We start from the raw sequence: 23,267 nt of genomic DNA on the forward strand, positions 1-23,267 counted from the left end.
CAGACAGACAGACAGACAAAAGGGCTTACCCTAACCCTAACCTTAACCCTAACCCTGACACAGACAGATTGGGATGTTTACCTTTATGGTCCAAAATGTATCTTAAAGCAGTTTGACAAATACAACTTCTACATCTTGTACCAGCCATACAAATTAATTTAAGAAACACAACAAACAGAAATAATATAATGTGCATCATGTGAGAAACCATTTAAATGTGCACCCCCCCATTCCGTCTCTTTCTTTTTGTCTTCCTCTCACTCTCTCCCTCCGAGGCCTGCTTCACCCTCCCCTGCTGTCTACCTCCTCGCCCTCACTGTGTGTGCTGTTAATAATTGATGGTCTTCACCGACTCAAAGGGTAACAGGTCTGGGGGAAAATGTCTCACCCTTTTCTTTATTTATTTACAAGTTTTGTTTTCCTTCAGTGTGTCTGTGAATCCACCACAAGTGTTTCTTGCTGAGCCGATGGCGTGAAGAAGCCCTGACTGTAGGTTTGTGACGGCTGATGCACCTGCGACCATTAATGCTGCCTGCCTGTCTGGCTGCCAGCAGGACAGAGAGGAGGAAAGGGAAGCACAAATGAGTGAGAGGCAGGGGGCAGGGAGGAGGAGGAGGAGTGACAGAATGATAGAGTGAATTAATTCAACCTTCGCCAGAACCTGATTGACTCGGCAACAACCTGGCATGTGCACTCACGGTGACACCAAAGCCACGGAGAGAGAGAAGAGGAATGACATGTCCTTCTCCAGAAAGAAAAGTTTCACTTTTGGGGCTTATGGAGGGTGAGTAAAAAAAAACCAATGCAAAAAAATACACGAGTAGCTGAAAACACAAAATGAAATAACATAATTTGTTTTCAGATATAAGTGATCCAGTCAGTTTCAGATGATCTGTTTTCCTCTCTGAGCACTTCTCACCTCCTTGTTTACAGTGTGGACAAATTCACATGTGGGGATGAGATGAGGTGAGGTTTGATTATCCGCTATATCACAGCTATTTAACGCTCAAGCTTTGGCTGCACGAGAAGCAATGCATTGTGTCCTGTTGTGTAAACCAACCTGTTGCACGCAGACCCGATCCTGCAGAAGACAACTTGCTGGACACCGTTGCCTCTCCTGCCAGCGACAGCAAGCCTTTCCTCTCCTCCAGCAGCAACCTGCGGGTGACATCATTATCATGTTCAGCATTCACGCTCCCCCCTTTACTCTCATTGTATCTACTTAATGCATTTCTCCCCCCCATTCTGTGATTCTGGGAAGTTACTTTCCACTTGCAGCCGAGTCACTTGTCATGTTCCTCTTCCTCCTCTTTTCTCTCCGTCTGCATTTCTGTCTGGCGCCTGCTGCCTGTTGCTCATATCAGGACACGGAGCTGTTTGAAATCATTGAAAAGCTGCAGGTGAGTTACAGAACGATTGATCTTCTGTTGTGTGTTTGTATCTGGAGATGCCTGCAGCAGCACAACTTTCTTATCATCAATGTTCCTCTTGTCCATCAGGGCAGCAGGATCGATGAGCAGCGGTGTGAATTTCCTCTCCCTCTGAAGGTTAGTCTTCAATCTGAGAATAAAAAGCACAGATATGACTCAATATATGGGTGTGTGTGTGTTGACACTGAACTTTTCATGATCGCCATAAAGTTTGTTTCCCAATACAACGAACATGATGGGCCCTCATCGTCAGCGTTATCAGCTGCTCCTTTGTTTTGTTTGTTTTAGTCTCAGGTTCTAACACTAGGCAGAGAACTGCCGCTCATTCTCCCTTCAAAGTTGGGGGGCTACTGGATAGACCCCCCACTGGAGCGGCTCGTGGATGTGAGTCCAACCTCCTCCCACTATGGTCTTGACCCAGAGTGCTACGACATCATGGAAAGAGACGGAGAGGCCAAAGTCTACCGCGACTTCTTCTGCTCAAGGGTTAGTTGACTCAGAAAAAGTTTTATTTGGGAAAATAAAATCACCAGTATGATTGTGTAATCTCAAGGCAGATATCACTCTTCCTCTCCAGTATCATCATTCATTCACAGCGGTTGATGCGTCCCTGGGGCCGCTGGTTCTCTCTGTGTGTTTGGAGGAAGAGGAGAACAGGCTACGGGTGATTCTGAGGTTCAGACTTGTTATTCCAACAATTTAAATACAACAAAAGCATTTTCACAGTCCACTGTTCACCGTCATTCAAATATGTACTTAAACTAATTGTTACCCCACATCGATGTTTTAAGTGTCCCTGCAAATATGACAAATTGTCATTTTCATTTTGTCATCATTATTGTTGTGGAAGATACAAATCATTATTCATTTAATCTGAGGGGGTTCAAATCTTCTTTGAATGGACTCATATGCTGTATATTTTTTAATTTCCAGTGAGTGCATTACAGAAAAGGATTTATTATTGTCTCGCAGAATGAAGGAAAGCTCTCTGCACGGAATTTTCTCTTCGTCTCTCTTCCCCAACATCCCATCTGCTGTCGAGTTAGCAAAGGTGCCAGACTCCTTATTCTGATACAAAGAGAAATCACAACTGCTATTTAAGTAAAAGAGGCAACATGATGATGTAAACATGCTCTGAAACAAATCAGTTATATCAGAAAAATAAAATACTTAAATTGTCATCATTAAAAATTCTTGTTATACAATTTTTTAAGTGTTTAATAAGTAATTTAGATATTGAAATATAAAGGGGCATAAAAATGAAGTGCTTGAGTAAAATACCTCATATTGTCCTTCAGTGAAGTTCCTGATTGACTCACAGTACTTTGAATCAAAATGAAATTCTTTTGTAGATGCTCTGTGACAGAGTGACTGTCTCAAAGTTTGAAGTGGTCAGCTACCTCAAGGTAATGTTTTTATCTTCATTAATAACTTAAACAAAAAGACCCGTTATTCAAGATGAATTCTCTCAACTCTGATCTCCTGTCCTCGTCCTTCAGGCTCCAGAACTGATAACTGCGTTCGACGAGCACAGAGTGTCTCCAAATTTCAAGTTTGGCATTTTGTACCAAAAGGATGGACAGGTGAGGACTCTGCATTATGGCAACCATCCTGGGGCATTTAACCTTTACTTCTTTATTATCATTTATTTGTATCAACAGTATGCTTTTTTTTTTTTTATATAATTTTCATACTAAAATAATTAAATATTTGATGATGTGGTATCTGAGTGAGGTCAATTTTCTCCCTCAGTTGACCGAGGAGGACATCCTCAGTAATAATGACGAAAGTGAAGAGTTTAAAGAGTTCCTGTCTCTTTTGGGAGAGACGATTCAGCTGCAGGGATTTACCAGGTAAAGGATGTCGATGTTGGTCAGTAGCAGAGGAGACAGCTGCAGTGTATATAACATTTCTACCTTCCTCTGCTTTACTCAGGTTCAGAGGAGGACTGGACGTGTGTCATGGTCAGACAGGAAGTGAAGCAGTCTTCACTTCCTTCCATGGACGAGAAATCATGTTCCATGTCGCAACTAAGCTGCCTTTCACGGACGGAGACCCACAGCAGGTTGGTCTCTGTCTGAGTCTGATGATTCATCATTGACAGTAACTTGAACAGACCCTTTCTCTTTACTCCTCCTCCTCTTTCATCCTGCACAGTTACAAAGGAAAAGACACATCGGTAATGACATCGTAGCTCTGGTCTACCAGGAGGGTCAAACCCCGTTTCTCTCTGAGGTCATCAAGTCTCACTTCCTGCACTGTTTCCTGGTGGTGCGCAGGATTCACAGGGCGGAGGAGTCGGATGGAGCTGACTACCAGGTGAATAAAACAACTGACCACACTGACACTCAATAAACTCCATGGAGCGAGTGGAACCTTGATTGGTTTAAAGTTTACTGATTTCCTCAAATATTATGATGAAGCCCAACTGATGCTGGCTTTGAAGATGACGTTGATATTGAGATAACAATAAATCTTTCCATCCATTCATACTGCTAACTATACTGCTTATCATTGAAGGGTCCCAGGGGGGTGGGAGCCAATCCTAAGGGCATGTAAGGGTCGACATAGAGAGACAAACAACCATTCTCATGTTATTAGAGTCTCAAATCAACTGAAATCTAATCTGCATGTACTTGGACTGTGAGGAGGCCAGAGTACCATGGAAAATCTCTACCAATGCTTAATTAAATAATGCAGAAATTACTAAAAGAACACCAATAATATGCAGGTAATTTTAAAGGATAAATAATTAATATTAAGAATGTTTTTCTTTAAATAAGGAGACCTTGTATGTACTCAGCAGCAGGATATTTTACAATTCAAAAATGAACTCTGCACTGCTCCCTGGTGGAAGAACAATTCAATGGAATGTAATATTTTGTTATTAACCACCACACATATGTATATACTGATCTATATGTGTGATGAGCTAATATTAGCTCACAAAACCAGTTGGTTATTATTAGTCATACTTTCTCTGTATTTCCTCCTCACAGGTGTGTGTATCAGCCAGAGAGGATGTTCCTCCTTTTGGTCCGGTCATCCCAGATCCTCCCCTCTTCACAGTAAGACAGAATAACAACAAAGGCCAACAACAAGTGCCACTGAGTCAGCTGCTTTTGTTTTCCTGAATCCTTCTAGAAGTCAACATAGCATTGTATACTCAGAATCAGGTCCAACAAGTTCAAGAGTAATGCTGAACTGTAGAAAAGTCATTAAAAACAAGCTTTTGCGTCAATATTCTCCCGGGAAACTCTTAAAATATAAAGAATTCTAGACAGAATTTTGTGTATTTGTACTGTAGCAGCTCCTCTGGTCCAGGAAGCAGGGGATCATGGGTAATTTGCACCGTTCAGTTATGTTTCAGTTCAGTGAGTGGAACTACGCAGTCGGAGCTCCACTCAACACATTTCCAGACCCCAACAGAATGAATCACCACATGTGGCTGCAGAGGGCGCTGTTTCTCAGTAAAAGTCACACAGTGTTCCTTTGACCAATTAGAGATTATTGACCTAATAAACTGCTACGCCTTATTTCCCTGAATTGTTGCTGTTGTCCTCATGTCTGAGAAGCGTCACATGTCCTGGTTTCCTCTGTCCTGACTTTCAGCGTTCTCTGTTGAGAGGATTTCTTCTGACCAAGCTCATCAATGCAGAGATTTCCTGCTACAAGGCCGAGCGCTTCAGCAGATTGGAGGTAGACACAGCACAACAGATGTGTTTTAACTGAATCCACGTTTGCTCGTCAGGACAGATCTCTCTGCCCTGTTGTGTGTTGTGAGCTTTCTCTCTCTCCCCTTTTTACGAAGCTCCGGACTCGTTCGTCGCTCCTGGAGAGCTTGCAGGCTGAACTTTCTACCCGCTCCAAGTGCATGGTGGGAGATCCATCACTGTCTTCTCTCGCCTGCTCTGAAGGCCTGCGGGGGATGTCTGAGGGGAGTGGAGGATTCATTGAAAACTTTAAGGTTAATCTTAGTCCTCCACTGTCTTTTAATTTCTGAAACCCTTCAATGTTCAGTTTCATTATTTCAAATCCCAACCCATTTCTCTTCTTAGAGAGCCATCAGGGTGCGGAGCCATTCTTTTGACACTCTTGGGGTCCCAAGGAAAAGTGGTGTCACCGTATCACAGAGACCAAGGGTAAAAATTGACAATGAGATGGAAGATGTTCGATTCAACAAAGGTTTGACCTGATAATCTTTTCTAAATTTCTCTACAGGCAGAGAAAGATGGAGAGAGGTAAGACTCTAGAAAAACGGGTGAAAAAACAAATCCTTTGAACTTAAAGGTTGATTAAGTTATATATAGATGTTAAACAAAGTGTTTTTTCTGGTTTTCAGTGACAAATCTCCAGGACCTCAGCCTGCTCCCACTGACAGTTATGGGCCAGCTGAACTCAAGGATCAAACTAGTCCTCAAGAGGAGACATAAAAAGACTTTAAAATGTATAGATATTAGACATAAGTCTACATATAGATCTTTCTAGCCTATATAGTTATTACTACACTATCCAGATGGATGAAATATGTAAATAGAATGTAAAAGAAAATAGTATTTCTGAGAATATAAATAATCAATTGTCATATTAGTAATATTTTAGATTTCTTTAAATGTATTTCAGAGAAATTTACAACATATTAAATGACCGAAAAAGGCCTGGATTAAAAAAAGTGACTTCACTGCTCTGTTGTTAGTTAAGCAAACATTTACTCCAGTGTGTGGAAAGGAGAAACGGGTGAGGAGGAAGTTTCTTTGTGAGTCCAGTTGATATACAAACATGATGAACAAACATGTTAGAAAAAGAAATATCAATTTGTAACACAGCTCCAGATGGTCCCTCACAAGAGAAAAGAACAAGATACAAGTTCCACTGAGGAAAATGTATTAGTATGAATTTATCTACATATTCAAAAAGGAGTGAGAATAAGTAAAAATGTATTGAACCTCACCCCTTCTCAATTAGTCCCCTAGGGCGGTGTGGCCTAGGAGGTAGAGTGGTTGTCCTCCACCAAAAAGGTTGCCGGGCCAATCCCCACTCTTCCCCATCTGCATGCCGAAGTGTCCTTGGGCAAGATATTGAACTACTAAAAAAAAAAAAACACTAATTGTAAGTCGCTTTGGATAAAAGAGTCAGCCAAATGACATGTAATGAAATGGAATTTATTCCATTAATTAATAATTATATCATACTTAACCAGCTACATAAAAGTCAATACATTTGTTGTTTACCTGTTCCCTATATTGCATATAATGTACAAAAATATATATAAATAGTAAAAGAAATGATATATATATATATATATATATATAAATATACATTTTGTTTAAGCTCATACACCTACATATCCAAAATCATTATTTCCAAAAAGAGAGGAGGATAAACTAAGGAACAATAAATATTAAGTGACCAAATAAATAAACAGTGTCCCTGCAAACACCCAGTGATCGTCAAATCCCCTATTCATCCCTGCACCTTGTGACCAATATATCTTTGTGCTTCAATGTAAACTGGGTCATGTTTGGACATTGTTTTAACTCCACTAATAATAATTATAACGAAGTGAAATGTTATGAAGTAAAAGCATATTCAATTTTCACTTGATTATTGGTAATACTGAAAAATACACCTACAGCCTGCCTCAGTAGGGAGAAGAAGAGGGTCAGGTAGCCTGAGGGCCGATAACAGGAGCACAAACCTGTTGTTAACTCAACACTGAGTAACTCCAGTGTGAGGTCGAGTCCGTTAAAACCCACTGAAGGGATTTGAGTTGACGTGTTTCACTGGATCCACAACGAGCAGAGCAGCGGGCAGGTGAGATGAACATCAATTAGGGGTCTGACTTCTCTGATGCTTTTCTCTGGGTCATTAATTAACATGTTACATAATCTCTTAACTTATATTTAATAATTTGTTGAGCTTGTGTGTCTCGGAAATGTTTCACCTAACGTCCTCTTACTATTGTAAAAGGTCAAACCATCACTGTATCGTATTCTATTTTATTTTTTATCATCTCACACAGTTTTATCCTTAATTTATCATAGTGTTTTTCTCTTTAAACTTATTTTGCACTAAATCTACTTTTGCATTATTCCGGTGTGCACTACTCTCATCCTATGCACCATGTGCCTGATGACTGCATACTATGCTGTACTGTGTACTATATTTTGAGTACTTCATAGGATGCATACTTATATGTTCTGTCTACTCAAATGTTTACACATCATAGAGAATCCTCTGTCGTGTATTTATGGCAGAATTGATACAAAAGTTAAATTTGACTTGTGGTTAAAATTTTCATACGGGTTAGTCCTTTTTATTCCTTTTACCTTTTTTGTTCTTTTGAATCTTTCAATAGTTTAGTTTCAAACTGTTACTTCAAATAGTTTTCTTTTATCTTTTATAAAGTATCTTTTTGAATGTCTCTACAGCAGCTTCAATCTATCCTGTGTGTGTGGAACACGCTTTATAAATAACACAGCCTTGTTTTACATTAAAGCGAAGCGTCTCTGTGGACAGAAGTGAGATCTGAAGATGTCATCCAAGAAAGTGATCGAGTTTTTCTACGATGTGGTCTCTCCATACTCTTGGCTCGGCTTTGAGGTTTGGGTGTTTTTATTTAAAGTCACAGACTTTGGTGTTAACTAAGATATAACTCTGTTGGTTTGTCTTCACAGGTCATGTGTCGCTACAGAACTGTGTGGAACGTGGAGGTCAAACTGCGTCCTGCCCTCCTGGGCGGCGTCATGCTTGGATCAGGTCTCATTTTCACATTATTATTGTTGTGACCTTCTCCTTACTGTTGTTATTAATAACCTGTTTATCTGTCATAACAGACAATAGGTCTCCTACTATGGTTCCAAATAAAATGGTGTACATGACCTACGATCTGCCGCGCTTGTCAAAGTATTTTGAGGTTCCCCTGATCCCTCCATCGGACCCCGCTGAGACCGTGTACAAAAGAGGTACTTACAAGCAGGATCTGATTAAATGTATACAGTAATGTGTATTGATTTGAACATGGGTGGATTGATCTATGTGGATTGTTTCCTGTTGTTTGGCCATAGTTTATAGCAGGGCTATTCAACTAAAATTTAAAGAGTTCCAGTTACAGAAAATGTCTTGAAGCAAAGGTCAGGAAGATCATAATGTCTAACTATTTAGTTGTAGCCTAGTAGTTGTTCCAACATCTGCATGTACTCACTACCTGACTGTCAAATCAAATTAATTCAGTACGATTCAAAAACTTTTTGACAATATTTATTGTCACGTAACGTAGAACTGAACATATATGTATGATTGCAGATATGTATAATGTTCTTTCATTAACTAAATAAAAGTAGGGCTGCATTTCAAAAGCAGAGAAAATAAATAAAATGTGAAAATTGTGCATGTTCAAATAAAAGGCTTATTTTCAGAAAGATAACATAAAGGGAGCAAAAGCTTTAATTTCAATTTTTCTGTTTCACATCTTGACTCAAAAATGTCCACCAATTTTACAGATAACACATCTCAACACATCTTAACAATTGAACCGTTTTGGAATCACTTCTTCTCCTCTTATATCCCACTCCTCCACATTTTTTGTCTGTTTCTCTCCCTTTCTCCGTCTCACTCCTGTTTCTCCACTTTCTCTGTCTCACTCCTTTTGTTTCTCTCCCTTTCTCTGTCTCACCCCTTTGTTTCTCTCCCTTTCTTCGTCTCACTCCTCTGTTTCTCTCATTTTCTCCGTCTCACCCCTTTGTTTCTCTCCCTTTCTCCGTCTCACTCCTCTGTTTCTCTCCCTTTCTTTGTCTCACTCCTGTTTCTCCACCTCACTCCTGTTTCTCCACTTTCTCCGTCTCATTCCTGTTTCTCTCCCTTTCTCAGTCTCACTCCTGTTTCTCCACTTTCTCTGTCTCACTCCTCTGTTTCTCTCCTTTTCTCCGTCTCACTCCTCTGTTTCTCTCCCTTTCTCCGGCTCAGTCGTCTGTATCTCTCTCTTGGTTTTCTCTACCTGTATCGCTGTCTTTCTTTTTCTTTCTACCGTCTTTTCATGTGTAACTTGCCTCTAGCTCTCTCATCTGTCTGCAATGTGGAGTCGCAATGTTAACCGCCTGAAATGCACAGACTTGATTGGCTGAGAAGTATCACGTGGGATGGCTTAACTCGCATGCAATTGGTCTGTGCGTTTCTTCATCCGCTAAACCACTACCGTAAAGACTACAATAGCTGTGCCTGTTACAAATAGAAGCGCCCCGTCAGGTTTTAAATCAAAACCTTCTGTTTTGACAGGTTCCTTGTCTGCAATGCGATTCGTGACAGCAGTACAAAAGAGGGAAAAGGATGGAGACAAACAGGTGGAGCAGGTGTCCCGGGAGCTGTGGAGACGAATCTGGAATCAGGACAAAGACATCACTGAACCTGCGTCACTGTCTGAGGTAACATTTTATCCATCCTTTGTTGCATTTAAAAAGGAAAAGGCAGCACTATTTATTGAGACTTGTCATAGCACGTGGTGCAGAGGTTAGCCCTGCCTCTCGTCCACAGTCCAAGGGGATTGGCTCCTGCCCACATGTGATCCTCAAAGGATGAACAGTACAGATAATGGGTGGATGGATGTTACCTGTCACTTTTTTTTCATGCAGGCAGCGAAGAAAGCAGGTCTGTCTGATGATGAAATTAAAGCAGCGCTGGAGTTGTACAACACCAAGGAGATTAAAGACAAGCTGAAAAACACAACGCAGGATGCACTTGGCTATGGGGTCAGTTGTCCTTCAGCTCCTCTTGTGGATTCAGGCAAGAAGCACAAGATGTTTGCATGTAACAAACTAAATATGCCCTATTGTTCCCCCCCACCCACAGGCGTCGGGCTTCCCCATGATGGTGTGTCATATTGATGGAAAACCACAGATGTTTTTTGGATCTGACCGATTTGAGCTCATGGCCCACCACCTCGGTGAGAATACTGTTGTGCTATGCATCTTTCACAAACCAACACATACAATGTAAAACTGAAATGCTAAAGATTAAACTGACAATAGACACAGTCTTAATCTACACTTGATAAGAGAATGACATAAATGCAAGATGTTCATATATTGCTTTCACCCCGTTATTATGGGATCAGCTGACTAAAACTAAACTTAAAGGAAAAAATTAACATTCAAAGATACATCAGTTGGAAAAGAAATACCAACAATTATGATGTTTAAGAAAAAAATATTTATAACGTTTATTTTGACCTTTTAGTTTGGCCCATGTACCCTCCACTAACACAGAGGAAACAGTGTTTATGCCCTATTATGCAGCTAGCCACCAGATGGTGATTGAGATGATTTTGCTTCAATCTTGGAGAGCCGTCATGTCGTCCATGTTTATTTACAGTCTGTACTTTAGACACAGAGGAGTTCAGCGTCATTAGTGATTAAAGCTGGAGTTGTCTGATTTGATTCTGTGTTTCAGGAGAGAAGTGGCTGGGACCTGTGCCTCACAAGTCTGCTGTCAAGCTGTGAGATGGACTGTCTTGAACTGTCTTCAAACATGTTCCAAGATTCTTGAATTCTATCTGTCTTTAATGATGCCTTTAAAATTCAAAATTCACATTCTGTAAGCGATGCCTTTTTAAACCAATCACCAGATTTCTAATAACCAATAAATAGTGTGAATGATGTAACATACCATTGTGCTATTTAAAATGTGACAGTTAGAAAAAGGTGACTTCTCCTGGTGTTTTTCTCGTTGTGTCCCTTCAGGGGCTCCGTACGTGAATGTGTTGTGTGGCTGACACACACAATAAACTAAACCAGTTATGAATGTTTGTATGTGTTTGGTTGTCAGTTTGTCTTCCAGCCAGCCCCCTGGTCACTCTGTTATTTATTTTGTTCAGAGAAAGACGGATCCGTCCACAGTCGTCAAAGTCGACCTCCAGGGGAACACAAACATATCGTTTTTGTGGCAAGATTGCATTTGTTTGTTAGCACATTTTTATTGCTATTCTCCAACACTATGAACACACAAGGATTGCTTATTATTTAATATTATACATTAAAAATGGTTAATAATGCAGTGTGAATAAGATGTGTGTTGTAATATTCCAAACTCATACACCGAAATATCCAAAATCCTTATTTATAGCAAAAAGAGAGGAACAATAAATATTAAGTGACCAAATAAAGAAACAGTGTCACTGCAAACACCTATTGATCGTCAACTCCCCTCGTGATCTTGCTGGCTGCTGACCAGAGACTATGATTGCAGCAGGACTGCGTGACATATAGTATTGAAAAATGTTTACCCTCATCGATGCTGCTAAAAACTTTAATCCCGATGATGTTTTCCTACACTTGACATCTATTGCACTTCTGTCCTCTCCTGGGAGAGGGATTCCTCACATGTGGCTCTCTCTGAGGTTTCTACGTATTTGTACCTGTTAAAAGGGTTTTGAGTAGTTTTTCCTTACTCTTGCTGAGGGTTAAGGACAGAGGATGTCACACCATGTTAAAGCCCTATGAGACGAATTGTGATTTGTGAATATGGGCTATACAAATAAAATTTGATTGATTGATTGATTGATTAATCCCTGCACATGGTGAGCAACATATCTTTGTGCTTCATTTTAAACTGGGTCATGTTTGGACATTGTTTTAACGCCACTAACAATAATAATAATAATTATAACGATGTGAAATGTTGTGAAATAAATGCATATTCAATTTTCACTTGATTCTTGGCAATGCTGGAAAATGCATGGTAAAACACATGTGATTAATTAGACATTTTAACCCTACCTCACTGACGTCGGGTGTTTTTTACCCGAGCGAGTGTGGTCGTGGGATTTTCACTGTGTTGCTGCTGTCTGAGTGGCGTGGGTCCTTGGGTAGCTTCAGTCTGCTCACTGACGTCATAGAAGGTCAGCTAGTTTCCCTGCTCCCATCCCTGTTTTTTTCAATAGGCAAGTGTTCAGGTGATTTTTACCCAACGTTAGTGATCGAGGGTAAAACATTTGATATAAGTTGTAAATGATGCAGGGAGACTTGGGCTTCACCGGACATGTCCCAGGAACAGCTGGACGGAAGAACAAGTTCCCAGCTCTATTATATATATTTTTAAGGAATTCTTCTTTAAAGAATCCCTAATGTTTCACTAATTTAAGAGCCTTTTTATATGGTCCCCCCCGTGATACCTTTGTTTGGTTTTATGAAATGTTGTATCAGGGGGAAATAAAAGAAGAGTACTTGAAATTGCCATGTATTGTTGTACACTAACATATTTTGATGAGAAGCATTTTTTATTGGGTATAATGTACTCGACGTTAGTGATGGTGTAACTAATTGTAGGGTTAAAGAAGAAAGATTGGCTTTTTTTAACGAAACGTGTCAACCTCCGGACCAGTAGGTGGCGGTACCACACCTCCAGCCTGCCTCGGTAGGGAGAAGAAGAGCTGCAGCCGCAGGCTCGGGCTTCACGTCACTCACACAAACCTGTTGTTAACTCAACACTGAGTAACTCCGGTGTGAGCTCGAGTCCCTTAAACCCACTGAAGGGATCCGAGTGTACGTGTTTCCCTGGATTCCCCCCGAGCAGGTCAGATGAACTTTAACACAGTTCTGATTTCTCTGCTCCTTTTCTCTGGGTCGTTAACTAACACGTTACTTTAACTCCACACTTAAATGTAATAATGTGTTGAGCTCGTGTGAGACTGAAGAAGCACAGAGATCTTTACTTGTGCTCCATTCACCGCGCAACACCAAGGTTAAGGATTTGTTAAACGTAAAGGTCAACACTTCTCTCATGACCCGTCACTGGAGCCCATCGCGGACACTACATCCCATCGTCCCCGTGGCTGCACCAGTGAACTCAAATGAACACAACACTAACCAACACACACAAATACACAAAACCCACATCAACCAAGTCTGAACATCAACTTAAAAACAGGCTAAACATCAGCAAATCACACAACAGTCCCATGAACCATCGTTACTGTATCTTATTCTATTTTATGTTTTATCATCTCATGCAGTTTTATCTTTAATTTATTTGTATTTAGTATAGTTACTTTTTCTATTTCAACTTATTTTGCACTAAATCTACTTTTGCATTATTCTGGTGTGCACTACTCTCATCCTATGAACCGTGTGCCTGATGACTGCATACTATGCTGTACTGTGTACTATATTTTGAGTACTTCATAGGATGCGTACTTATATGTTCTGTCTACTTAAATGTTTATACATCAGAGAGAAACCTCTGTCGTGTATTAGTTGACTTTGACTTGGGGTTAAAATGTTCATACGGTTTAGTAATTTTTATTCCTTTTACCTTTTTTGTTCTTTTGAATCTTTCTTAACTTTAGTTTCAAACTGTTACTAGTTTTATTTTATCTGTATGAATTTTTTTTTGAATGTCTCTACAGCAGCTTGAATCTTATGTGTGTGGGGAACGTGCTTTATAAATAACACGGCCTTGTCTTACATTAAAGCGAAGCGTATCTGTCGACAGAAGTGAGATCTGAAGATGTCATCCAAGAAAGTGATCGAGTTTTTCTACGATGTGGTCTCTCCATACTCTTGGCTCGGCTTTGAGGTTTGGGTGTTTTTATATACAGTCTCAGTCACAGACTTTGGTGTTAACTAAGATAATAACTCTGTTGGTTTGTCTTCACAGGTCATGTGTCGCTACAGAACTGTGTGGAACGTGGAGGTCAAACTGCGTCCTGCCTTCCTGGGCGGCGTCATGCATGGATCAGGTCTCATTTTCACATTATTATTGTTGTGACCTTCTCCTTACTGTTGTTATTAATAACCTGTTTATCTGTCATAACAGACAATAGGCCTCCTGGTATGGTTCCAAATAAAATGGTGTACATGACCCACGATCTGCAGCGCTTGTCAAAGTATTTTGAGGTTCCCCTGAGCCCTCCATCGGACCCCGCTGAGACCATGTTCATCAAAGGTACTTACAAGCAGGATCTGATGAATTATATAAAGTAATGTGCATTGATTTGAACATGGGTGGATTCATCTGTGTGGATTGTTTCCTGTTGTTTGGCCATAGTTTATAGCAGGGCTATTCAACTAAAATTTAAAGAGTTCCAGTTACAGAAAATGTCTTGAAGCAAAGGTCAGGAAGATCATAATGTCTAACTATTTAGTTGTAGCCTAGTAGTTGTTCCAACATCTGCATGTACTCACTACCTGACTGTCAAATCAAATTAATTCAGTACGATTCAAAAACTTTTTGACAATATTTATTGTCACGTAACGTAGAACTGAACATATATGTATGATTGCAGATATGTATAATGTTCTTTCATTAACTAAATAAAAGTAGGGCTGCATTTCAAAAGCAGAGAAAATAAATAAAATGTGAAAATTGTGCATGTTCAAATAAAAGGATTATTTTCAGAAAGATAACATAAAGGGAGCAAAAGCTTTAATTTCAATTTTTCTGTTTCACATCTTGACTCAAAAATGTCCACCAATTTTACAGATAACACATCTCAACACATCTTAACAATTGAACCGTTTTGGAATCACTTCTTCTCCTCTTATATCCCACTCCCCCACATTTTTTGTCTGTTTCTCTCCCTTTCTCCGTCTCACTCCTGTTTCTCCACTTTCTCTGTCTCACTCCTTTTGTTTCTCTCCCTTTCTCTGTCTCACCCCTTTGTTTCTCTCCCTTTCTTCGTCTCACTCCTCTGTTTCTCTCATTTTCTCCGTCTCACCCCTTTGTTTCTCTCCCTTTCTCCGTCTCACTCCTCTGTTTCTCTCCCTTTCTTTGTTTCACTCCTGTTTCTCCACTTTCTCCATCTCACTCCTGTTTCTCCACTTTCTCCGTCTCATTCCTCTGTTTCTCTCCCTTTCTCAGTCTCACTCCTGTTTCTCCACTTTCTCTGTCTCACTCCTCTGTTTCTCTCCTTTTCTCCGTCTCACTCCTCTGTTTCTCTCCCTTTCTCCGGCTCAGTCGTCTGTATCTCTCTCTTGGTTTTCTCTACCTGTATCGCTGTCTTTCTTTTTCTTTCTACCGTCTTTTCATGTGTAACTTGCCTCTAGCTCTCTCATCTGTCTGCAATGTGGAGTCGCAATGTTAACCGCCTGAAATGCACAGACTTGATTGGCTGAGAAGTATCACGTGGGATGGCTTAACTCGCATGCAATTGGTCTGTGCGTTTCTTCATCCGCTAAACCACTACCGTAAAGACTACAATAGCTGTGCCTGTTACAAATAGAAGCGCCCCGTCAGGTTTTAAATCAAAACCTTCTGTTTTGACAGGTTCCTTGTCTGCAATGCGATTCGTGACAGCAGTACAAAAGAGGGAAAAGGATGGAGACAAACAGGTGGAGCAGGTGTCCCGGGAGCTGTGGAGACGAATCTGGAATCAGGACAAAGACATCACTGAACCTGCGTCACTGTCTGAGGTAACATTTTACCCATCCTTTGTTGCATTTAAAAAGGAAAAGGCAGCACTATTTATTGAGACTTGTCATAGCACGTGGTGCAGAGGTTAGCCCTGCCTCTCGTCCACAGTCCAAGGGGATTGGCTCCTGCCCACATGTGATCCTCAAAGGATGAACAGTACAGATAATGGGTGGATGGATGTTACCTGTCACTTTTTTTTCATGCAGGCAGCGAAGAAAGCAGGTCTGTCTGATGATGAAATTAAAGCAGCGCTGGAGTTGTACAACACCAAGGAGATTAAAGACAAGCTGAAAAACACAACGCAGGATGCACTTGGCTATGGGGTCAGTTGTCCTTCAGCTCCTCTTGTGGATTCAGGCAAGAAGCACAAGATGTTTGCATGTAACAAACTAAATATGCCCTATTGTTCCCCCCCACCCACAGTCGTTCGGCTTCCCCATGATGGTGTGTCATATTGATGGAAAACCACAGATGTTTTTTGGATCTGACCGATTTGAGCTCATGGCCCACCACCTCGGTGAGAATACTGTTGTGCTATGCATCTTTCATAAACCAACACATACAATGTAAAACTGAAATGATAAAGATTAAACTGACATTAGACACAGTCTTAATCTACACTTGAGAGGAGAATGACATAAATGCAAGATGTTCATATATTGCTTTCACCCCGTTATTATGGGATCAGCTGACTAAAACTAAACTTAAAGGGAAAAAATGAACATTCAAAGATACATCAGTGGGATAAGAAATACCAACAATTCTGATCTTTAAGAAAAATATATTTTTAACGTTTAATTTGACCTTTTAGTTTGGCCCATATCCCATCAACTCACTAGGAGAAGACAGTGTTTATCCCCTATTATGCAGTTAGCCACCAGATGGAGATTGAGATGCTTTTAGAGAGCTGTCATGTTGTCCATGTTTATTTACAGTCTGTACTTTAGACACAGAGGAGTTCAGCGTCATTAGTGATTAAAGCTGGAGTTGTCTGATTTGATTCTGTGTTTCAGGAGAGAAGTGGCTGGGACCTGTGCCTCACAAGTCTGCTGCCAAGCTGTGAGATGGAAAATGTCTTCAAACATGTTCCAAGATTCTGGAATTCTATCTGTCTTTAATGATGCCTTTAAACTTCAAAATTCACATTCTGTAAGCGATGCCTTTTTAAACCAATCAGCAGATTTCCAATAACCAACAAACAGTGTAAATGATGTAACATACCATTGTGCTATTCAAAATGTGACAGTTATAAAAGGGTGACTCCTCCTAGTGTTCTTCTCGTTGTGTCCCTTATATTTTGTGGAAAGATTGCATTTTTTGATTGGCACATTTTTATTGCTATTCTCGAACACTATTAACACACAAGGATTGCTAATTATATAATATTATATATTATAAATTGTTACTAATGCAGTGTGAATAAGATATGTGTTGTAATATTACAAATTGTTTCTTTAAAGAAGAATTAAAAATTGTTGACAAATATGAGCACTGAAATTATCTTTACAACGACATCATAGTTTGACATAAACCATTTAATGTACGAATTTTTCTTATAAAGAATAAATATGGTGAATAAAATTCTGTTTGCTTTTTATTTACTTATTAAACCAATCAGTGCTGTTCCAAATCAATGTGTTTTATAGAAAGCCTTTAGTTTCATAGCACAAAATATAGACAATATAAATGTCGCAGTTGAACATTAATAATAATAACAATATAATAAAATATCTATTTATATAGCACTTCTCAAAACAAAGTTACAAGGTGCCTCACAAGTAAACAACACACAAGTTAAATAAATAAACATAACAAATATCAAAATCCAAACAGGAGCACCCGTTACAATAATAAAAACTCGAATTAGGTAAAATCGGAGAATGTAATACGATAAAAGTGTGTGTAAAACTTTAAATTAAGCGAGGTTAATGGGTCAGCTTCTTGTATTTCCTCAGGCAGAGCCTCTGAGCTCTTAATTCTAAAAACTGTAAAAAAACAAGTTACCTATCCACTGTATGATATCATTTTTGTGGTAGAGCAAACTGTGGCATCTTTTAACAATGAATGATCAGATTTGACAGCTGGCTATTTATATGTTTATAAGGAGTGGGGAGATGTTTCTTTATTTGTTACCTGTACCTGGCAGGAAGTGCAGTTTGTTATTGTCACCTAAATACTCCAGGGAATGCAGAGCTTGTCATACGAGTTCCTGGGCAATGAGGGCCACACACGCTTGACAAAAGGCTGGAGACTTAAAATGACAAGGACCTGCAGGACCAGTTTCCCTAAACAAAGAGGAGAGAGGCAGGGCTGGTAGAAGCTGACAGGCTGCTGGCTTCAAAAAGGAAGAAGAAAACAACAGAATGTGGTAGAGCAAAGTATTAGAAACTAAGGACAGGACTGTGGATCAGCATAAAACCTGACATCAGTGTTGCTGCATCAACACTGGAGCTGAGAGGGACGGAGACAGGGAGGAGGAAAAAGGAAGGGTAAATAAGAGAGGGTGACGGATAGGGAGCAGGTGAAGAGGGTGGAGTTGAGAAAAACACTGAAGGTGAAAGGTAGACAAACAGAGAGCAGCAGGCTGATCCCCTGAGTCTGACGTCGCCTGAGAGAAGCAATGACTCCACGTTCAACTGGGAGGATGTGTGAAAAGTGCCTGTCTGCGTGAACGAGGGAGACATGAGCCTCCAATAATAGGATCTATCATTTTATCTGGGGTCTGAGTAACAACTGAAGGAGCTGAGGTAAGAAATAATTCACTACGTGTCTCCTCACGGTCACTTCATCTGATTTTGAAGTCATGCAGGCGGCAGCGAGGTGGAGTGAGCTGTTGTATCTGCCTTGTGTTCATGTAAATACAAGCTTCAACTGTGTGTATCTCACTCTTTCTGTGATTATCATTGGTTTGAATGTGCGAGCCAGGACTTTTCTGTCCTGTATGTTTGCCCTTCTGGGTGTGTAGAGCAACCCTGGTAATTATGTGTCCTAAAAATGCAGATGAACAGGTTGGGACTGCCGGGATCTGATGTGAGAGGACGATCAAGGGGTTAAAATGGTGCTTTGATAAAGGGTGTGTGTTCTGGTTGAGCTTCATATAATATTACTTTATATAGAGAGAAACAAAAGAAGGTGTGTGCTGTGATGCCACAGGGATCAAGGTTCACTGTGGTGGAAGGAGATGCAGCGAAGTGTCAGAAGAGTTTTTTTACTCCTATATTCTAAAACATCTCAGAGGCTGTGATACAACACTTTGAGTTCCTGGTCTCAGTTACACGTTGGCTCTGACACCTTCTCACACTGGTTACCTGGCTGCAGGAGTCGTGTTACCACTCAGAGTGGGTTTCACGACTTCAACTGTCACTTTATATCTGCTGCTTTGAATCACGTGCGTCCATTTGGTCATCCACGAAAAAGACTTTAAGACCTAACAACTGTACGAGCCTATAGACACAACCTACTAGAAACCAACTTAATACTAAGATCCATGAATGATTCCCTTGGAAAACAGTGACAAAAATAGCTCTATCTCAAAGTATTAAAGGAAGTGAAAAATTAAAACCTGGATCCGCACCAAAATCGAAAAAAGGGGAATCCTCCCTGACTCCAACCACATCCCTTCCACCAAGTTTCATAGAAATCTGTCGTGTTGTTTTCACAAACTTCCAAACAAAGGAACTGAGGTGAAAACACAACCTCCCTGGCGGAGCTATAAGAAACCTAAATGTGTGAAATAGACAAAAGTGAATAAAATACACTCTCACGTTTACATTTGACAGGATGTCTTCGTTGTCAGAGTCCGACTACCGCTGCAAACAAGGAGATACAATCTGTGGTGAGTGATATTATCAGAGATAGATCCTGAAGATTCCGTGTGAGGTCACTGGAGTCGAGAGATGAACAAACATACCTGCATACACGTCGTGTAAATACAGAGCCTCTGACGTGTCCTTGTATCTGCTCCGTGCTGTGTGCAGAGATCCGTGTCTACGAGCAGGAGGTGATCGTGGTGCCCATCTTCCTGCTGGCCAGCTTCCTGGTCACCCTGGTCTTCATTTTGCTGATGCGCTTCTGTCCGGAGAAGGTCGAGCGGCTTCGTCCACGGGCCTCAAAGTCGACCTCCAGGAGAGAACTGCACGGTATCGATGGTAAGACACCGGAGCAGACCATGTTTTCCTCTGTGTATCTCTGCAGTGTTACAGTTTTCAGGAGGTGCACATTAATCTCATCAAAGCAGTGAAAGTGTTTGAAACTTTTCACACCGTTATTACTTCAAAATCAAATCAACTTCTGTTTGGTTTTCCTACAATATTCAGATCATGTTTGCTTTTCGACCTGATCCTTCAAAATCACATGTAAATAAGTGAAACCAAAATTGTAAAAGCTTTCACCCACACACAGACAGATCATACAGTTTATCATTGCTATTCTGCAACACTATGAGGCATGTGTAAGTGCGATGAAAACTTTGTAATATTACAAACTACTGTGCTTTAACCAGAAAAAACATATAGCTGCATACAACTACATAATAGGGTGATATAAACTGGTTATTAAATATTTGTTCTTAAACTCAAGATGCATGTATATGATCAATAATTAATTTATTCAATACATAGATAATCCTACCTTTGGCTTTTACTATTACACTACAGCTGAGCCTTCTTGACTTTTTGTAATGCTTTATTATTATTTTAAATATATAATTCAGTACTGGAAATAATAATAATAATTCTGATCTTGTATTTATTCCATAATAATGATTATTCTCTTTCTCCCTCTGTATCTCTGTCCGTAGCTCCACCAGGTATCAATGTGCTGGAGCATGAAAGCATCGCTCTGGACATGCCCAGTTCCTACTCCACCTTCACCCCCGCAACCACCTACTCCTCCAAGAGGCTCTCCGTGCCTGTGAGGACCCCCGCTCCCCCGCCCGACCCCCACCCACAGCCCTTCCAGCCCAATTACGTTCCCATCGTCCAGCCCAGGGAGCTGCCCCGCCAGAGGCTGCCTGAGTCCTTCAACCTGGTCACCCCTCTGCCCGTGGCCTTCAGCCTGCGCTCCGACTCCTCCGTGTCCCTCTACAGGGCCCGGATGGAGAACAGGAATGTGGTCCTGCGGGTGCTGAATGGTGAGATGGTTGAAAAGCTCTTAATTGTCTGATTTTCAGGTCTTTCTCTTCTGACTCTTGCTGCTACAGTTTTTAGTTTTTCATTTTCGTTTCCCTGTCGTTTTTATGCTCCACAGACTCTGCGGATGCTGCAGAGAGACACAACTTCCTGGGTTTTGCCTCCTTCCTGGCTCAGCTCGGGCCTCATCCATTCCTGCCGGAGCTGCTCGGTGTGGTGTCCCTGCGAGCTCCCCTGGTCACGGTGGTGGAGGAGCTGGAGAACAGAGACCTGCTCAGCCTCCTGTGGAGATCCAGACAGGTAGGGAGTGTGAAGTGTTTTTTAAAATTATATAGTTGAAGTAAAAAAGCAAATGACAAAGTATAACTTGTTGGGGTGTTTATTCTTTCAGGAACATGTGGATCCTCCGTGTGAAATGACTGAGAGAAGAATATTTACCATGGCCCAACAGGTGGCCTCAGCTCTGGTCAGTATGAAAATAACTAACAACTTTTAAAGGCACATTTGACTTTCAAATCAGTGACAGAACTCGGAACGGAACCTCAGGATTTAGCTCCAAAGCACATCCACAAAAAAAACATATGCACCTATCTGTTAATTGCCTAAATGTTAGTGTCACTTTTACAGCTTTGAGCAACTGGAGCCCTACAAAAAAAAGACTTTTATTGAATTGTTTTTTACGTTTTCATGACCTCTACATTAATATGCTTTAAGTCTGATCTAAAAATGCACTTTCTTCTCTCCAGACAATTCAAATGTTACGCCGACATGCAGGAATATTTAAGTTACAGTAACTGCACAGGCCTGTCTGTTTAATCCTGAGATTTCCTCGTCTTCTTCCTCTTTCAGGAGTTCCTTCACAGCAAAGATCTTCTCCACGGGAATATTCGTGCCCGCAACGTACTGGTCAGCAAGGACTACACGGCCAAGCTCTGGGGTCTTCGTGGGGTCCACACAAGGAAGGACCAGGGGGGCACTCAGAAGGATGATACCAGCATGAAGAAATGGCAAGCGCCAGAGCTGCTTGCCAAGAGGCCTGCCAGTCAGAGTAGTGACGTGTGAGTTGTGTGTAGGATATGAAATTAATGTTATTAGGGACATTTATTTTTCATTCAGTGAAAACTAACTAATACTTTCCTGTTCGTGTCTCTCCAGCTGGTCCTTTGGCCTCTTACTGTATGAGATGGCTACACTGGGTAAGTTCATCTGTGACTTCATTATTATTAAAAATTATAAATGTATGGGTCGACTCATAAATGCATTTACTAGATAAGTATGATTATCTACTACAAGGGACATCAATGAACAGTATGGTCACAATATTCATATACTATAATACTATGATTATGTGTGTCAACACATTGATATTTTCCCATATACATACATTTATTTAAGTAAATTAGTAAAGGTGAGGTATTTTATGTCAATATTGGATTTTAATAGAATTTTATCTTTATGGTATTTAATATGCTGAATCAGCCAAAAACAGACCTATGGCCATCTATCTTTAAAGGAAGGTTGCCCTGAAGTGCAAATGACTAATGGGAAATGACCAAAACAAATCAGAAAACACAAAAACAAAACAATGGAAACATGACATTAACCTCTAAAAAAAAGGGAGGTACCTGCTGTTTTTTCCCACCATAATAAAGAGTTTCTCTGTTGATCTTTCAGAAAATGTCCACGGTTTCCAACATATACATTGGTGTTGTAATGTAAAAATATGTAATCTCCCCACATGTGCTGTTTACTCTCCAGGTGAAGCTCCGTTTGCAGAAATCCCAGTTAATGAACTTCTACAGTTTCACCAAAGAGGGAAGAGTCTGAAAAAACCTTCCAACTCCTCCAACGCTTTGTGAGTAGCCAGACGACACAAACCCGAACCTGAGGCAACTCAGCGATTGACGAAATTTTCTCATTAACAACCAAACGTTTTGCCTCTTTCAGGTACACCGTCATTAAAGGTTGCTGTAATTGGAAGGATCAGGATCGACCCTCCCTGGCTGACGTGAGCCGAAAGCTCACCTCAGGGGAGAAGAGCGCCTCCGACAAAGTCCTCAGGGCGTCTGGGACCATTAACATTGAGCAGTATCTGAAGGAAGCGGGATACGGGGAGAGCAACAGCTACACTGTTTTCTGATCACTGCCTGTGACGGCAAAATATATTGCACGATTCTAAACTACCCCAGTGGTGCACTTTTACAACACAAAGTCTTTCTGGTGCAATAATGGTGTCCTGTGGAGAAGTGGACACCGAGACTCTTCCTTTATTTTGCTGTGTATTCTTACACTGAATGTTGATGCA

At 40.6% G+C, this 23,267-nt stretch overlaps 4 protein-coding genes across 5 annotated transcripts; all 4 read left to right on the top strand.

Moving 5' to 3' along the window:
• Nucleotides 1-686: 686 nt before the first annotated feature.
• Nucleotides 687-5,914, top strand: rap1gapl (RAP1 GTPase activating protein-like). Its single transcript, XM_061081800.1, has 19 exons — nucleotides 687-784; nucleotides 934-966; nucleotides 1,074-1,164; nucleotides 1,365-1,400; nucleotides 1,500-1,547; nucleotides 1,719-1,916; nucleotides 2,008-2,105; nucleotides 2,403-2,481; nucleotides 2,783-2,836; nucleotides 2,930-3,013; nucleotides 3,183-3,283; nucleotides 3,366-3,495; nucleotides 3,588-3,749; nucleotides 4,430-4,498; nucleotides 5,043-5,129; nucleotides 5,242-5,397; nucleotides 5,489-5,572; nucleotides 5,652-5,671; nucleotides 5,773-5,914. Exons 1-19 carry the CDS (start codon nucleotides 687-689, stop codon nucleotides 5,861-5,863), a joined length of 1,719 nt encoding a protein of 572 aa, XP_060937783.1. The 3' UTR covers nucleotides 5,864-5,914.
• Nucleotides 5,915-7,952: 2,038 nt separating this feature from the next.
• LOC133013739 (glutathione S-transferase kappa 1-like) lies at nucleotides 7,953-11,211 on the top strand. Its single transcript, XM_061080780.1, has 7 exons — nucleotides 7,953-8,033; nucleotides 8,108-8,189; nucleotides 8,267-8,395; nucleotides 9,705-9,850; nucleotides 10,058-10,174; nucleotides 10,275-10,368; nucleotides 10,875-11,211. The coding sequence occupies exons 1-7, from the start codon at nucleotides 7,965-7,967 to the stop codon at nucleotides 10,922-10,924; spliced, it is 687 nt and encodes a 228-aa protein (XP_060936763.1). The 5' UTR covers nucleotides 7,953-7,964; the 3' UTR covers nucleotides 10,925-11,211.
• Nucleotides 11,212-12,853: 1,642 nt separating this feature from the next.
• Nucleotides 12,854-17,098, top strand: LOC133013738 (glutathione S-transferase kappa 1-like). 2 transcript variants are annotated; one of them, XM_061080778.1, is made up of 8 exons: nucleotides 12,854-12,995; nucleotides 13,894-13,997; nucleotides 14,079-14,160; nucleotides 14,238-14,366; nucleotides 15,687-15,832; nucleotides 16,040-16,156; nucleotides 16,257-16,350; nucleotides 16,847-17,098. In XM_061080778.1, exons 2-8 carry the CDS (start codon nucleotides 13,929-13,931, stop codon nucleotides 16,894-16,896), a joined length of 687 nt encoding a protein of 228 aa, XP_060936761.1. In that variant the 5' UTR covers nucleotides 12,854-12,995; nucleotides 13,894-13,928; the 3' UTR covers nucleotides 16,897-17,098. The 2 variants fall into 2 exon arrangements, with proteins under 2 accessions (XP_060936761.1, XP_060936762.1); XM_061080779.1 differs by having other exon boundaries at nucleotides 13,914-13,997.
• A 2,515-nt stretch (nucleotides 17,099-19,613) lies between these two features.
• styk1b (serine/threonine/tyrosine kinase 1b) lies at nucleotides 19,614-23,102 on the top strand. The gene is made up of 9 exons (XM_061080747.1): nucleotides 19,614-19,668; nucleotides 19,811-19,981; nucleotides 20,632-20,964; nucleotides 21,081-21,262; nucleotides 21,354-21,428; nucleotides 21,812-22,020; nucleotides 22,118-22,158; nucleotides 22,721-22,817; nucleotides 22,910-23,102. Exons 1-9 carry the CDS (start codon nucleotides 19,614-19,616, stop codon nucleotides 23,100-23,102), a joined length of 1,356 nt encoding a protein of 451 aa, XP_060936730.1.
• The last annotated feature ends 165 nt before the right edge of the window (nucleotides 23,103-23,267 follow it).

The sequence above is a fragment of the Limanda limanda genome, chromosome 11 (assembly GCF_963576545.1).
Source record: "Limanda limanda chromosome 11, fLimLim1.1, whole genome shotgun sequence".
Taxonomy (NCBI): Eukaryota; Metazoa; Chordata; class Actinopteri; order Pleuronectiformes; family Pleuronectidae; genus Limanda; species Limanda limanda.